This window comes from Dromaius novaehollandiae, chromosome 1 (assembly GCF_036370855.1).
Source record: "Dromaius novaehollandiae isolate bDroNov1 chromosome 1, bDroNov1.hap1, whole genome shotgun sequence".
Lineage (NCBI taxonomy): Eukaryota > Metazoa > Chordata > Aves > Casuariiformes > Dromaiidae > Dromaius > Dromaius novaehollandiae.
In genome coordinates, this window is record NC_088098.1 from 68,374,843 (window position 1) to 68,392,304 (window position 17,462).

Genomic DNA, 17,462 nt, shown 5'->3' on the forward strand with positions numbered 1-17,462 from the left:
CTTCTCTGTTGACAAAGGTCCAGCTCAACTCCTGCTTATAAAAGGAAGTAGGAAACTAATCAGACAATACAGGAGAAAATAATGTCCATGGAGATCTCCAATTCCCCAAGACCTAATAGAACCTGTAAGGCTATATACAACATAGGCAAATGTTTCTGTGAAGTGTTTGGAGAAATACTGTGGGACTCCACCTGCTGTACAGACTATTCTATTTGGATCCTGAAGAGCACTGAGATGTGGGTTTAGAAAGAAGCCTTGCATGAGCCCTTGATGGGACCAGCAAAAATAGGACCAACAACAGTGGCTGTCAGATGACAAGGATTTCCCGCCTCTGAAACACAGTGTTTATGTCCCATGAGAGAGGGAGAAGCTGTTATGCTGAAGGCTCTTACCAAAGAAATCTGAGAGGTAAGGGAGGAAGGGCTGAACTGGTTAGCCCGGGGCTAAAGCACTGAGGGATCCTGTAGGTCCTACAGGCAGGTTGTTAAAAAGAGCCTAGCAAAGAAGGCAATAGCACAGGTCACGAAGACAAGAGGTGACAACTTACGTGATCACTAAGTTGCTCTGATGCAGTCAATCAGTTGAGAGGACCTGGGAGACAGAAGCATGCCCATCGCATTTAGAGGCACGCGAGCCACACATAGAAGTAAAGAGGTTTGGGGTGTGTCCCTAGGATATTATTGCGTTGGAATATTCTCTAACAGAGCATATTACCATAAATGTCTCTGTGGTTATTGTCAATGTCAATGAAGAGTGAAAGACTCTCTACCCTTTCAATGCCCTCCCACATTCCTTGCTAAGACCAGCCAAGATGGAGGAGGGGAGAGCTCAGCACAAGGAAGATGAAGATGAAAAAGAGAGAAGGTAAATAAGGTTGTAGAGCAAATGGAGGGAAAGCACTGTAACTCAAATTTGAATATTTATATTCTTCAGCTTAAAATAATTCATTTCAAAGAAATAGTAAAGTGACTTAAAATGTATGTACCTTAATGCTCAGCTACTTTAGTATGATATATTCAATTAATTCATTTAGAATTAACAAAAGTGAATATTTTAGCATATAAGCAATTTACCACTTACTTTTATTTTGTTTTAATAAAAGCAGGGGTGACAGTCTACAAAAAGAAGCCACACTGAAGAAAGTATAATCAAAAATTAATATTTAGAACAGACTTTAAAAACATATAAAACAAACACAGTAAGGAAAAAGCTAATAATCTAGGTGAAAGGAATGGATGTTGGCCATAAAACTTGCTGAACAGGACTCTGCAAAGAAATCTTAGGACCTGCGGCTTGGCTAAATTCGAGCATATAAAATTACTTTTAAAAATATTGTTTTTTATTATATTTTCTATTTGTTTAACATTTTTATTTAATATTCAATGGCAGATCGAGGTTCACATATAAATATACATGAGTTACAAAGGATCATTTCTGAAAAGGAAACTGAATTTCAAAGCTTCTCCTTTATATTGTGCGTGAATATAATATAGATACATAAATACACGTATTAAGAATTCTCTAGTAAAAGTAGCTGTGTAGGCAGGTTCACCATTTCCTTTGGCTAGTGATCTTACTATGACTAGTAACTTTTTCAAGATGGGCTGTTAGGGAGATCAGGCCATATTCAACTTCCGAGCAAGCGTATTCACTGCACTTGAGCCACGTCAGTGAGCAATTTTCCATTCCGTTGAATCAATCCCATGTCTGAGCAGTTACAATGAACTGTAATTGCCCCAACAATTTTTATATTCTACTAGACATATATTAGAAGTCTTTAATTATAATAAAATTAGAAAATCTTTTTTTTTAAGTGCCTTTACTCAGTTACCAGTATTAATAATTCTCATCCAATAATTTTCCTGGGACTGCATTACCAGATGCATTTCTACAGAATCATATACCAGACATGCTAGCATCTCCCCTGCTCTTGCCTGGCACTGAAAAAAGTGGAATGGTAACTGATACAGGAAGCAAGTATATTGTTTTATTTTAGCTGAGAATCCCTTACCCCAAGATCATTGATCATTTATGGTTCTGCAACATTTCTTTCGTGCTGCTTAAGTAAAGCAGACAGAACTAAAGTTGAGTATCTGACTCACTCAAATGACAGTGAATTTATCCAGGCCTTCAATATGCATCAGGTCCCAAGCTTTAGGGATGTGATGCAACAAAACTTCTTTTGATCATGGATCAAAAATGGTTCTTCAAAATGATGCTAGCCAAAAGTCAAGTTTCATATTGCATTTACAAATTCAGTCATAACTAAATATTTCCATGGCAAAATAAAATCCAAACTGTTTTTTTATGTGCTTGATCAGACCAGCTAACTGAAATGGAGATGACCGTAATCCTTGTTCATTCTCAACATAATAATTTATTAAATTCTCTCATATTTTGTAAATCGGTTGAGGACACTAGTATTATTCAGGTGACTCTTACAGTAGAATACATCTCGCATAACTTTAAAATATTAAAAATCAGATAAAATGAATATCAACTGAATCATCATAATTACTAGTAAGTGGTGAATAAGTGTGGAAGCTTCTACAGAGCTGACTTCAGAAAACTCTGAACTATGGAAATACGAAGTATGTATTCCCTAAGCACCAAAAAATATTCTGCAGAGGACATATCCCATAGAAAGTAATATTTTTAGTATGCAATTCAGATGTGGTACACCAATTCAGTGTTTGCTGCAGAGGACATACAATCCCTGAACAGCATTGAGACTGAATGCAGCTATGCTTTGAGATGATTTTAAGCAAAGCCTTACATTTAACAGTTTTTTTTTTTTTTCTAATTTACAGCATAATTTTCAAGGTTGCAAATTGAAATTAGACAGTGTGATATAAAAATATAGTGCTACATTCTACAAAAGATGTTGGCTTATTGTGTAATTTATTAAGATATATTAAAATATATTTACAACAACATTGTTATGAAAATAAAGCAGTATGGTAATGCTTTAGCAAATCTTCTGGGCAGGCCACTTCAGAAAATCAACAAATGCTTTTTTCATGACAAATCCTTTACAAAAATAGTTGTGTGTTTGCATGTGGTTTCTTTCCTTAAGACAGTGTTTCCTACGTTTTCAAACTGGTGACTCCCTCTTTGAAATAAAACATTTTCTTTGTTCCCTTTCAGATACTATAAAGAAAGTGTAGAAAATATATCACTGATAACAGTTATAAGCCTAAATAATCTTTTGTGTGTATGCATCTGTTTGTGTTGCAAGAAAATAGAAGAACTCTTTTGACCTTGAAAGAAAATTGTGTGTGAAGAATGGAGCAGTAGGAATTTATTTGTTTTAGTTTGCAATAAAATTTTCAGCACCCATCTAATTGCCTTTTCTGACTTCATATCCCAGGGGTCTCAAGCCACCAGCTGAGAAACCCTGCTTTAGGGACAAACACACTGAGAAAGAAAGAATGCTTTTGTGGTAACAGAACTCGATGAAATGTTTCCATCAACATTTTTATGAATAAAAAATATAGATTCAGGTTTCCATTTCAATAACTTGTTCAAATTTCAGGAAATCCTTTCAGTCTAAGAAACAAAAAATAAATCATCAAAAAACAGATACAAGCAATACTTAGAGTGTTTTGACTTTTTGGTACAAAGCATAATGTTGTATAAAAATTTATATTTTGTTTCCTTTTTTAAAACTTGAAAACACTGGAAGTTTCATATCATGTTGAAGAGAATGGTTCAGTTTAATCTGGAAATGTCGACTTTACGGATCAACAGAAATTTTGAAAGATTTTTATTATAGCACATTTGTTCAATAACTTGAAATTTCCAAAATAAAATTTATCGATTGCTTGCATAGCTTTCAGATTCAGAGTTCAGATTCAACGATACTTACTTCTACAATCTTGGGCAAGTCATTTAACTTCCCTATGAATAAATGTGCCCTCTTTAGAGGTAGATTCTCTTGTTAGTATGGTTCACAATAATAAGACACATTACTAGAGCTGCCATGTTTCCATGTAAAATAAACTTTAACCTACAAACTTTAGTTAACTGCATTTGAATACAAAATAAAATCAAAGGTTTAATGTATACAAAGCCCCAGAAATTGGAATCATGTGAACCAGAAGATCTAGGGCTCTGCAAAATGTTAGTGTTATCTCTTGTCATCTATATGTTTCAAGGTTGTCCTGGAAACAGTTTTGCTTTAAACATAGCCTTCCATATCAACCCACATGATTTATTTTTGTTTTTTTTTTTAATTTATTTTTTCATGTGTTCTTTGTGTTGTGTAATTAATTCTGTTTTACTATCTGAAGTCCATTTCAGACACCAGATGAAGCAGTTTCATGAATCCAGTTTCAGAAGATTCTGAACAAAAACTATCGGAAGTTGTATTTTTCCCTATCTTTCACGGAGAAAAATACAATGTTACCTCAGGAGAAGGTAGTTCAGTTGGCACTTTATCATCAATTGCTGAAGTAAGAAGTCTGTCACCTAGAATATTTTCTAAATAGTCTGCCATTACTTCTTGTTGCTTGGGGCTGCAGTGATTCTCCAAAGATAGTACAATTGGATACTCAGATGCCTGAAAATATAAGTTGAAGATTACTGTGATTAATAAATAAGAAGAGAACTACTGGATTCCCCAAAATATCTTACAAAAGGCCCCTTAGTAATTCGTATTTTCCTTGTTTTTTAAAATATTCAGAATTTAGGTCAGTTGTTTCAGGTTAATAACAAACTAAAAAGCTTACAATATTTATGGAAGAGGAAAAAGTATAATTGAAAGATTAAGTCCAAAGAAGAGAAAAAAATAATCCTCAAAAACTTAAGAGGAGTTAGAAACAGGGATGGACATACATAGAGATGAAAAGAGAAACAATTAGGGAAACCAAGTAAAGATCAGTTAAGAAGGATATAACACTTCAGTAATGAAACCAGGTAATATATATGCTAACAGTGCATACTGAAGTGCATTTGTCCAATAAGCAATAGAAAACAACTTAATTTATCAGATGCGTTTCATATACTGACTAATGTTGGGTGTGAAGAAAGTAAGTGTTGAATCAACCTAAAATCAAGTTGATTCGATTCCACAGGACAGACTACAGGCTGATAGCAGAAAGCAATATTTGTCACAGAATTAATGGCTCAGCTGATACGCAGAGCTTCTAAAGAATGATGCAGTGACTACTGCATGTCTGGAACAGAGTCTCTCGACAGATGAATTCATGGGGAAAAAAAGTGATAGTAGTGATAATATCTAATACCTTCCATTCCTAAGAAGTTTTTTCCATTGGACTTATATCATGACAAACTGCTTTTATGATTCTGTTGACTAAGTAATCACAAAAGGGAATTATCCCATAGAGTTGATGAATTTTTTTAGAAAGAATGACTATGTTTTGTGAACATTTGTGAATTTTAATAAGGGGAAACAAGGAAAAAGGAAAATAGAAATCATAATGATTACTATTTTCATGTGCATATAGGAATAGAAAAAATTTGATCCAATCAGGTATCTTAAATTTACATCTCACATATTTAAGTCATAGCTCCTTTAGTGGCTGCAATCCATTTTAAGGACAACGAAAAACACATGAAAAACAAAGCAAAATTGGCTTTCAGCTAAATGTTACTTGTAGCCACCAGTTTACTGAAAGTGAAATAGATTTAAAATATTCCTGTATTTTGCAGGATTTTTTCTTTGTTTTGAGTATAGAAAATTTGAGTATAGAAAATTTATTTATACTGGTCTACTGTGAAAAGAGGAAAAAATATTTTTTGTTTTTAAAGGTAAAATCTGATTATGCAACTGCAATTGACAAAAGAACCCAGGATTAAATGTTTTTTGTTTTAAATTGTGAGAGTTTCTAATTGACTATATTTTAAGTTGACAGTATCCTTAAAAATTTTGTCAGAAATCACTGTCTTGACATGAACAAGCAATGCATAGTTTTTACTCCTTATTCATCACAGCACTCAAGCAAGAGAGATGAAACATGAGAAATCTAGTAAACTTTAGAGAATAGCTCCAAACTAGAGATGTCCATTTAGACTGTGGAAATAATTTTCCTAAGCTGCCCGTAACACTGGTGACTACTAAAAATAAATAGTCTGAATTAAATTTTTGCTTGGGCAGTACCTAAACTGTTGATATCCAAGTGAAGTACCACTTTATATTTACCCTGCTTTTTACACATTTCCACTAAGAATTAGCTATTGGCCACTATCAGAAGCAGGATTTTAGCCTAGGTGGACAGGTGGCTGGAACCATTATTTATTTGTGTGGTTTTATGATTTTTTCCATACCTGGTCCTGTTAAATGAAGCCTGTATTATAGCAACGTACAATATGCTGTGTAATAGCAAAGACAAGTGAGTTGCATCTAATGTGTCATGAAGAACAGCGAAATAAAATCATATTTTTGTTTTTATTATTTTCTAAAATCGGACTCATTTAATTTTGTACAGAAAATAAAAATATAGCTGTGCTTAACTGCAAAGGCTCTGTGTGTGTGTGTGTGTGTGTGTGTGTGTGTATTATATACATACAAACCCATATATATCAGCATGTGTGTATATATGCACACACATAATGCAAAACTTGCCTGAATCTAAGAATTATCATAAGTCTTTCAGGACTTATCCTTCAGGCAGGAGTTTTGCCAGAAACCTATATAAAAGACTGAGACAGTGCCAAAAGATATCCAGCTTTCACTGTTTTGCCAGAGATAGGCAGAAGGGACATTGCTTTAATGAGTCATCTAACAAAAAGATAACAGTAGATGGAAACCTTTATCAGGTCTTGAATTCAAAGTAGTAAAGATACTTAAAAAGAGGACATGCTAAACAAAGTAAGACTCAGAATCAGCTGTAATGTAACCTTTTATTCCCTCTGTATTTTGCAAATTGAAACATAGAACATAAGACAGAATGGCAGCAACAGAAGAATAAGTAACAAAATGAAAAAATATAAAGAGGTAAAACACTAAACTGTACCGAAGTTGTTTTTTAGTTTATATTCAGTCCTTCTTGAGATGACCTCGGGTGAGAATTCCATCTAACAAGCTGAGTAAGATCTTCTGAATTTATTGCCCCAGTTTTAATTTATAATTAATATCAGCAAATAAGTTTACTATTCATTTAAAATGTACACATTAAAGAACAGGTGGCACAGTTTTCTCCTAATTTGTTTCAACAGTGCCCACTGCAACAAGCAATGTCTCAGTTTCTTGTCTTTTTCTCCAGGAGAAACTTAGACAACATGCATATTCAAGGACTTTGTTAAAGCCACCATAGCATTTCAATTAACATATATATACTTACCGCAAATGCATATTTGCCTATCACATGAATTACAGAACTAAATGAAATTTTGCTTGTCAAAGTATGACCATGATATACAACAGGTTCGTTATGTGAGCCATCCCAGCAGTCAATTTCCAGGCAACGACATCCTTTTAGCAGAGCACTTCAAAAGAACAGGAGAAACAATTTTACAGTCAGAGAAAGACACCACACTTTCTTATATATGTTGATGTATTTCTCATTATATGCCTGCTGAATAATTACAAAAAACTTAGCCTATCGATCATCACAAAAGAAAATAAATCCTATCAAATTATGAAGGTTGAAATAGAACTATATTTTCTGTTATTTATCTTAGGCATGTTAGGTAATAAACTTTAGCAGAGCATTGAGGAGGAAGGTATCTTATGTGACTCTCCTTCATTAAAAGATTAAAAATGAGAGTCAAAGTTTTAAAGAAAACAATTTTGGAAGGCCGGCAAATGGTTTCTTAAAATAGAAGTAGAAATGTTTGAAGGGTTTTTTTATTATTATTATTCTAGGAGTGTCTGAATATTTTTAAAAACATTACGCTTAAAAGTATCAACATCCCACTTAGTCAGGTTATGCTTGTGTTTTTTACTCTGTTGCAAGTTTTAATAAGTTAATAGTACTTCTTGAATGTCTTAAGTTTCTAGCATTTGTGTTCCTACTAATTTAATGTCCTTGTAGACTATTTTACCTAATTACCAGTCTGTCCTTTACATGTTGTCCTTTACATGTTAACATTATCTTAAGAGGCTTCTAGCTGGATATGTCCTTATTTTATCATTTTGTATTTCCTTTACACCAATAACAACTAAGCAGAAAGAGAAGGGGATTTTATAAGACATTTGCAATTATTTTAAGCTATGCAGTATTTAGCACATACCATTTTTAATATTGTTAGAAACGGATTCACTAGTGTTCTGGATTGTGGCAAGTCATTAGAGGACATACAGAGAGCAAATTTCTGTCTCTATCTCTATTGACTTTACTACGTAACCCATTTTTCTCCATCCCTGTACACTTCTTCTCAATGCTTTTTGGCAATAAGGCATTCTGGTTTCCCTTTCCTCTTGGAGTCATAGGCTGCACATTCAAATACAAAGTTTCTTCTCCCTCCAGCCTACCATAGTGCCCACATAACCCTTTATTTTTTCCTTCCAAATTGATTGCATTGCAACATACACTGTTCTCAGATACCCTTGACACACTCCACCATCCTGGGCCTCTACATACTGTATAAAGATATAGATCAGAATAAAGCTGGCCCAGAAATCTTACATTTATTCCAGGGAGTTATTTATTTTTGCATTGCATGTTGAAACTAAAAACTGATTTAATTATACTGTACAGCATACTATAGATGTCATTTGCTGCAAGGTAGATTTTATGTGATGTGAGTGAAAAAATAGATCATTTTCAGACTAAGAACAGATGGTTTGGCAAATATATTGAAATGTGTACACACAAAATAAAATATCACTCTCACATTTTCCACTTGTATCTGTGATGTTTTTGTCCCTTACTGCCAAACAGCATTACATATGACATAGTATTTATTTAAAAAGCTAAAGAATATTTAAAATTTTTAAAAAGTATCTAAATACCTGGCATATCCCCATAAATGACTGGGCCCTATTAATTGGTCTGATATCAAATAGGTGTTGTGAGAAGATGAAATAAAATAGTCACATAATGGCCGGTTCATATCTTGGTAGACAGTCCTGTGATCTTTTCTAAATATCAAACAGTCTTCTGAGTTCAAGTATCTTATAAATCCTTCAAATGACATCTGCCTTCTTTTCCTCACTGAACAAAAAAGAAAGCAAAAAATTTCCTGTGTAAAGCTAAACTGATGGTTATGTCTGTATACTTTCCATAATTTAGCTAATTCCAAACATTACTAAAGGTTATGGAGCATAACTATTTCCTGCAATTTTTAAATTAATACAAAACAGGATAAAAAGCAGCATCAGATGTGTGCAGTTCTAGAGCCCATGAGGTTCAAAATTATGAGAGGAAGTATATGAATGTGTTCTGATGTTTTTATTCTTCTGTGAACATCAGGAAGAAAAGCCTGCAATAGTTTTACTTAAATATAAAGGAAAATATTTGCTGTTGTTTATTTTTGGAAAGTACCATGCCAGTCAATGCACAAAAAGAACTTTTCTTCCTCGGCTGAAAGAACAGGAGTTATTTGCCAAAATGTCAAGCAAAGACCGGTGAAATAATCTTGCAGAAACTATGATTCCCACTACCAAACATCTTCCTCAATGGTGGAAAATCCCAAATAGATAGTGATGAAATATTATTTAAATTAGAATTATTTTAAGTAAAAATAGCATTTTTAGCAAAATAAATGACTGCCCATAAAGATGAATTGCAAATCAAGCTTATTGTATTACTGCCTCTATAACAAAATGTGCTAATTGCCATCATACCAGTGATACTCATCCCATTTGTTTTGTTTTTAACTGATATAATGACAAACAGATCCATTATACTGCCAACTGCTGCTCCAATGTCATGCTTCAAAAGTTATAATTTTGCAAATGATATAATTTCAGAAGTCATCTTTGCTTTGAAACATAACCTAGTTTGAATTAGTCAGGGATTTTGCCCATTTTTTGCTGCAAAATAACCTTTTCATGAAGCAGTTATTTTTGTCAGCATAGTAGATAGGGATATTTAAGCAGTAAGTAATCAAAGATTATTTTATGGTAACAATGATTTAAAGAGGTCAATCTTTACAAAATTTTGCCCAAAACCCTCAAACCCTTGTCTGATTTGTTAATTCTCAATACGTTTATAAGAATCATGATTTACAGAGTAGAGTTGCAATAACCAATCTTTAATATGTCTACTGACTAAAATATTTTATATCTGAATAAGAATTCATTAAAATCATTCTGATGAAGATAACACAAAGAAAATAATTATTTCTAAATTGTACAGTTTTTTGAACTAGGAAACTTCACAATGTTTTAAAATACTAAATAGAAATAGAAAAGTAGTGATGGAGTCCTTCCAGAGGTTGTCGATACATATACTGTTCTCCTTAACCATACAAATGCTACTCCTAACAGATTTCTGTCTGAACTATTTTTAAAGACCTCCATCAGTGAAGAATTCCCACGCTCCCTAGAAAAACCATTTCAATGCCTAAGTAGCCTTACTGTTAGAGAGTTTGCCCTAACATTTACCCTGAATCTTCCTTGCTGTGCGTTGTTTGTTGTATTTTGTACTATTCCCCTCCTTTTTTCAGTCTCTTATGCATATGAAGACTGCTGTTATGTCTCCCCTCAGCTCACTGCTTTCTCAAAGAAACTAATCCAACTCACTCCATCTTTCTTCTTAGGTTAGATTTTAGAATTTTGACTATTTTCATTGTACTACTTTGACTCTTTCCAATCATTCAAATCCTTCCTGATGTGTGATGTCCCTAAATGGAACATAGGACTTTTCCTTATGGAACTTCATCCTTTTTTTCTATATCATTTCTCCAATTTGCCAAGATAATTTTGTTCCTTAATATGTTTGAAGTTCTTCCCTACTGGTGTCAAATCTAGATTAATAAGATAACTTTCTATTCTATCATCCAGCTCATCAATGACATTATTGAAGTCTGGATCCCAAGACAGTACTCAGTGAGACTTCAGGTTCATGTAGCCTTCCATTTTGATTCTAAACCATTGATAATTAACTTCCAAGAGTAATTTTCTAACGAGTTTTGTATCTACAGTCTACTTATTTTGCCTGCCTCTCCAATGTGCTTATGAAAATCCAAGAGAATGCTAAAGGCCCTTTTAGCATCAAAGTACAAAGTCTGGTTTTCTCCTGCCCAGCCTGTTATTCTGTTACTGAAGGAAACTAAATACAATTTCTTCATGAAATGTTCCTACTGACTGTTACTATTCCCTACTACCTTTTGGCTAATTACCTATTTATTATGTTTTCCAGTATTCTTCTGGGACCTGACTGGTATCTAGTTCCCTGGATTTTCCCTTTTCAAAATAGGTGCTACATTTGACCTTTTCTAGTCTTTCAATTCATCATCCATTCTTCATGAGTTGTCAAAAAAAATCTGTATTAGCTGAGCTAGCTACAGTCAATTTTAAGAACTCATGGATTAGTCAGCCTGTCCTCACTGATCTGAAAATATTTAAGTCATTCAGAATGTCTTACCCTGTTCTTTCCAGAATTTTGACTGAGATCTTACTCTGGTCTCATTAATAATGCTAGCCACCTCATCATATCTCAGTAGTGGACCAAACATTTCCTTTTAATGAACATACTTGCAGAGTGACCTGTTGTTAACCTGGTGTCTCTTGATAGCTGCATCTTGTTTAGTATCTTGTCTGTTTATTTACCCACATGCTCATGTTATATTATTTTATACTTTTAGCAATAGGGTTAAGTTTCTACTTTCTGGATCTTTAAAAATGGTTTTAATGTTTTACATGTTGCTCAAAACAGAGTATTTTTATCCTGTTTGTTTTACCTATAATGAATTATATGAATTGTTGATTTAAGGCCTTTTTAAAGAAGGTTTTTCACCAACAGTATCTGTTTTTCATTCCTGATTAATTTATTTTTCATGTCCTATATCGTTCTCTGTGGAATCACAGTTGGGCCAGTATCTACTTATTCTGCATTTTTTTATTTACTAACCATTCTTACCTGAACTTTTTTACATTTATATTTTAAATTAACAAAAAATACTGGCTTTCCAAGTTTTTGGTTGTTATTTTCTGAATTATTTTTTATGATTTTATGGATACTCATCATTAATAAAAGATGGTTACAATGTTCTCATGAAGAGAACTTATGTTGACATAAATATGCTTATGACTATAAACCCCTAAATGTGAAAACAATGTAAATTTGTGTTGCTCTGTTAGCCAATATGTCAGCTAGTTGGCTTTAGTAAAAGTTCAATTAATGCTGCTAATAAATTAACTAAAAATATTTTATTTTTATACAGCCTATTACAGACCCATGCCCTTGCATTACATTGCTTTAAAGCTTGTTTCTCAGGGATCTGCAGTTGCTGTCCTTGAACTGCACACAACTAATATCACCATCATGTTTCTGGAGAACTACCAAAACTCCAAGCAACTTTACAAAATGATAAGACCTCTCTGTAATCAGGAAAAGATGGATTTTGCAGTAAACAGTTTCAGCAGCATGTGTAGTTCTATGAACTGAGATATGCAAAAGCGTATCATGTGAACATAAATGGCATAGCATCTGCTTAAATAAGATTTCAGAGAAAATCTGATACTTGGTAAAAGATGGCATAGCTTTGAGAGCTTAAGATAAAGGAAGGCTTTTTTATTATTATTATTTTTCTCTTTTTTATTCCTGCTACTATTCATTTACACCTCTCCTCCAGTGGAGGAAACCTACTTAGTTGCTTTAGAAATCTCTCTCATTTATGTCTGATGAAGATACCAAAAGCTAGTTAGGAATGGATGTTCTGAGAAATGTTATGTTCTGAGGAAGAGCACAATTATACTATTTTCTGATCATTTACAGACATTTTCTGCTCCTACATTAAAAGAAATGGGAATACACCTTCATAACTATTCCACAGTGAAAAGAAAATATGTTTTCATAGAGGCCTTGCATTTCTTCCCTGGAGGAACCTCATTCGTTCTCCATTAGGATCCTTTAATAGTAGCTAGCATGCATATGTTTATTTGCTATAGAAAAAGACTTTTGAGAAGAAACAAGGAGCAAGTTCTATTTTCTTGTAGTTTATGAAGTTCAATGCTTTTCTCCTGTCCTCCTCTTTCAGATAGTCGGTAATGAAATTTAATAATATTCTTTTCTTCCAAACAGAATTATGAAAAAATGTGGGGTTTTTTTCCACCCATTCATCCAGTTAAGGTAAATTCCAACTCTGCCATATTCACAGATACTGACATTTCAAAGAGGAATCAGAGATACAACCTATTTGGAAGACTTTGATAACATTATATATCTATGCTTTTTAGAGCTTATTACTTTCTGCTTTCCTAATTATCATGGAACTTCTTTGAAAGTATTTTTCTTTCTGTATGGAAAGAAAGAATGAAACTAAGATAGCTTTCAGAGGTAAGATGTTTGGAAAATATGCCTAAAATATTACTTTTTGATCTTAGAGAATATTTCAACTGTGGCATAAGTTTCTTCTGCAGTTTCAGGTACAGAAGGTGAAATAACCATTTTTTCTTCTCCCATACTGAACAGTAGCCATTATATGAACAACAAAGAAATAACTAACTTTTATATCTGAACTAGGACATACATATTAGGAGAATTTTGTTTTGTACAGAAAGTAGCAGACACTATTGGCAACATCAGAATTTAAAGCTGGTTCTTCACTTTATTTGTTGCAATAAAGTGTTTTTTTATAACTGAACAAATTGTCAATGGGTTTGAAATATTTTTCTGAATCTTCATGCATAGTAACATCATAAACTTATCATTTAGAATCAGAAGAATGACAATGGAGATATTCAAATTGATACAAATAGGTCTGCTGGGAATTTAGGGCTGAGCTCACTAGAAATACTTGCAATCACAGAAAAGGTGTTACTCTCTACTACATTAGATGAAACTTTAAAAAATTATTAAAATTATCAATTAATAGTATTAGTCTCAAGACCAAAATGTTGTGAGATGGAACTTCAGATTGCATAACATCACACTAAAGCTTTTATACTGTAAGTGAACAGTAAATGCAGTAAATATTTCCTTGGCTAAAATAAGAGCACAATTATTCTTTTTCTCTAAGTCTACATTCTAAGAAGCCTACTTTCCACCTAACCCACATTTGCAACTAATGCTGCTGCATACTAGAATAGAGTAGCTGTCTGAGCTGCAGTTTAGCTTTCTAAGATTTGCATCACACAATTAATTGTCTTCTGGTGGTGAAAGCTTTTCCTTAAACTGGATATTTACATGATCTTTCTCCCATCTGAATTCTTCTGTGTCTCATAAACCAGGGTCCAGTCATTCTCTTAGTCAAGATTTTTTAATCATCTTTTCATTTCATCTGATTTTTATTAAATCTTTGGGAATCCAACTGAAGCCTCCCTCTTCTCTGTCAATTGGTGTTAAATGTTAAATTGGTGAATGGCCTCAAAAGTTCTGTCTCATGAGCACACGCTTGCTCTGTCACACACATATATGCACACAGGAAAGAAGTTAAAAACACCATATATGCTAAGAATGTGGAATGATGGGTTTTTTTATTCTCAAAGACATTCTGGATCACTCAGACTCTTTATCTGACAAAACATAGATGCACCAAGCTTATACAATTATCTACAAAGCAAACAAGCTTCTCAAGGCAGGATTGTGCTTTTGACCTGTTTTTGTACTGTCTAGCAGAAAAATGCCCAGACAAGAGCAGGGTCTATGAATGGCACTGCACTGCAAATAACAGGATGCATCTTCCTAGCCTCATCATGTTTCTAATCCCATCCATACAAATGTTGAAAAATGGGCAATAATAAAAAAAAATATAAAATCTTATAAAAAAAAGATAAAGTGCATTTGGTTAGTATGAAATGTTTTCTTTAATCTCAGAGAGTCAAGATTTCTATTTGAAATTTATAACAAAATGAAGAGATAACATTTTTGTAGAACAAAACTGACATTTGGATGCTATTGAGAGACAACTGTCAGGTATTACCCATATTCACCAGTCTTATAATCACTTCCTAAAAATGGATCCTTCAGCCAAAAACGGATGCTTTAGCACAAAAAAAACCCACATGTAGCATTTTACCATTTTAAACTGTATAATAAAAATGGAAAAGCAATATATTCCATATTTTTCCTGAACTAACTAAAGTATCCTCAGATAGTTAATTCAGAATTTTCTGGCTCAATAGCAAAGAAAATTCTTCTCCTTGTGCATGCAAGTGTTATGAATGGACTAAATCTTATAGAATGACTTTTCAATGCTGTCTGCCTATACAAAAATCTAGTCACTGTTTTTATCTTCATCTTGACATACCAATGCTATCAAGTTTATCAGATAGTGGTTGTTACTAGTAGCAAACTGCTCAATCAAATGTCAAAATCTGCCCTTTTCACTTACTGCAATGTACAGGACAAGGCTAGCAGATGAGTCTAAGAGATCATCCTGATGAAGAATATTTTATACCAAATTCAGAATGACAGTTGCACAAAATGATCTATTACTACACTATATGAATCAATTATCATGTCAATCATGTCTGGAACTTTCCACTAGCTATTCCTGAGTGAGAGTCAAAGGAGCATGAACAATACAGCTATTATTTCATTCAGTAAGATTATCCCAATCACAAGATTAACAATTTGTTCACAGATGAAGAAACAAACAAAAATTTGACTTAGCATCTGAAATTTAAACCAGACATTAAATTAAAACTGTAGAAATTTTATTTGATACTTATGAATGTATTTTCTAACTCAGTGGAGGTTACTGAGTGCTTAACCACTTTATAGCTATTAACTTTCCCATCAAAATAGATGATTGAAAACAAAAAACCTTTTAAACCAGCAACTTAATATACAGTTACTTAATAAACACATTAGTTCTCAAGAAGTGTAGGATATATTCAATAAAATATGTTCTAATTTGAAAGACAACCTCAAAAGGTAGTGTATAGAATCAACTGTTTTGTGGTTATTACTGGACAGTGAGCAACACAATGAAATAACAAATGTCTTCTGTTTCTTGCAGAAAGAGTGATCCAGTTTGTCCTTTCTAACACAGAGGGAATGGCCAGCATAGACCTTCCAGGGCTATTATCCCCAAAAAAGATTTTCTCCTTCTTGGGTTTCCTCAAGCAGTTGTCAATTCCACCCAGTACCACAGACTGGGAAACAAAGCTAACCAAGTTAAACATCTGATTTTCAGCTTCCACTGAACACAGTAAGAGCTTCCAATAAACTGCAATTAATTCTGATTTGCTTTCCTCCATGTAGTTGCAAATTTTGCCTCTACTCATGTTCAGTGAAGCTCAGCAAAAAAGCAACATCACAACTTGAAGCAGCCCTCAATAGCTGTAACGATACTATGGACTTAGCAGACCTCCACTCATCTCTGACTTCTTACAACATGATTTAGAGAGGGTGATCAGGTATCTGTGAAGATCTTGCATTTCATCAGAAGTGCTTCTTCTATAAGTAAGTCAAGGAGACATGTGAGTCTTAACCTCTCCCTTGTGTTTTTTGTTTTTTTTTTTTTAATCAGTGAATGAAACAACTTGGAGAGGATTATATATTGAGCAGACAAGCAGAATGGCAGATAGGAACCCTAAGGAAAATAAAGTAAAAAATGGCTTGTGATGACCAACAGAGAGTTGGAGAACAAAAGACATAGAAGTACAAGGGAAAAAGATAAATAAATGATAGAGGAAAGAAATAAGAATACATGGGAGAGGAGAAAGGAGACTGCTGTGGAAATAAAGAAATTAAGACACAGAAAGAAAAAATATATGAAAAATGAGACTTTTACAGTACTAAGTGTATGTTTCTTTTTTTGCATAATAGTCTCAAAATACTATTTTGATTTTGTTTATTTAAACACTCATCAAAATATAACAGGAAATACTGCTAAAAAAACAATTACAGCCACAGAAAACCCTTCCATGGAAAAAAGATGGGCTTTATAGGTATGCCTGACTCAACAGGGCAAAGAACTCTTATTGCTTAGAAAAAATACTTGGTCTGAAAAGTGTTACTGAGACCAGGAAGAAACCAGCTTGAGCTCCAGCTTTCAGTCTAAATTACCAGTGCAAGCTGATTAGATAATTTCCATGTACTGCAACAAGAAGAATGCCATGGATTCACTGAGCCATAATGAAAATGAAAGAGCATGAAAAATAATCTACAAAACTGCTTGTCAAAGGTGTGGGCAGGCTACAAAGAAGGAATACAGAAACATTGCCCAGGCAAGCAGAAATAGTTTTAGGAAAGCCAAAGCTCAACAAAAATTGAAACTGGCAAGGGACATTACGAGCAACAAGTAGTACTTCTATTGCTACATTGGCCATATTTTAAACAGGGAAAATGAGGGCCTGAATGGTGCAGGTGGTTTAGTGATAGTGGATATAGGTAAGGCTGACGTACCCAATGCCTTCCTTGTGTCAGTCTTCACTAACAAGG

The 17,462-nt window shown here is 33.6% G+C and overlaps 1 protein-coding gene across 1 annotated transcript in view; it reads right to left on the reverse strand.

Moving 5' to 3' along the window:
- PLCZ1 (phospholipase C zeta 1) overlaps positions 1–17,462 on the reverse strand; it is a 57,890-nt gene that overhangs the window by 32,031 nt on the left and 8,397 nt on the right. The window contains exons 4-6 of the mRNA XM_064515665.1: positions 8,918–9,119; positions 7,305–7,449; positions 4,409–4,561 (exon numbers count right to left, since the gene is read on the reverse strand). Of these exons, the coding sequence (XP_064371735.1) occupies positions 4,409–4,561; positions 7,305–7,449; positions 8,918–9,119 (500 nt within the window). The remainder of the gene's footprint in view (positions 1–4,408; positions 4,562–7,304; positions 7,450–8,917; positions 9,120–17,462) is intronic.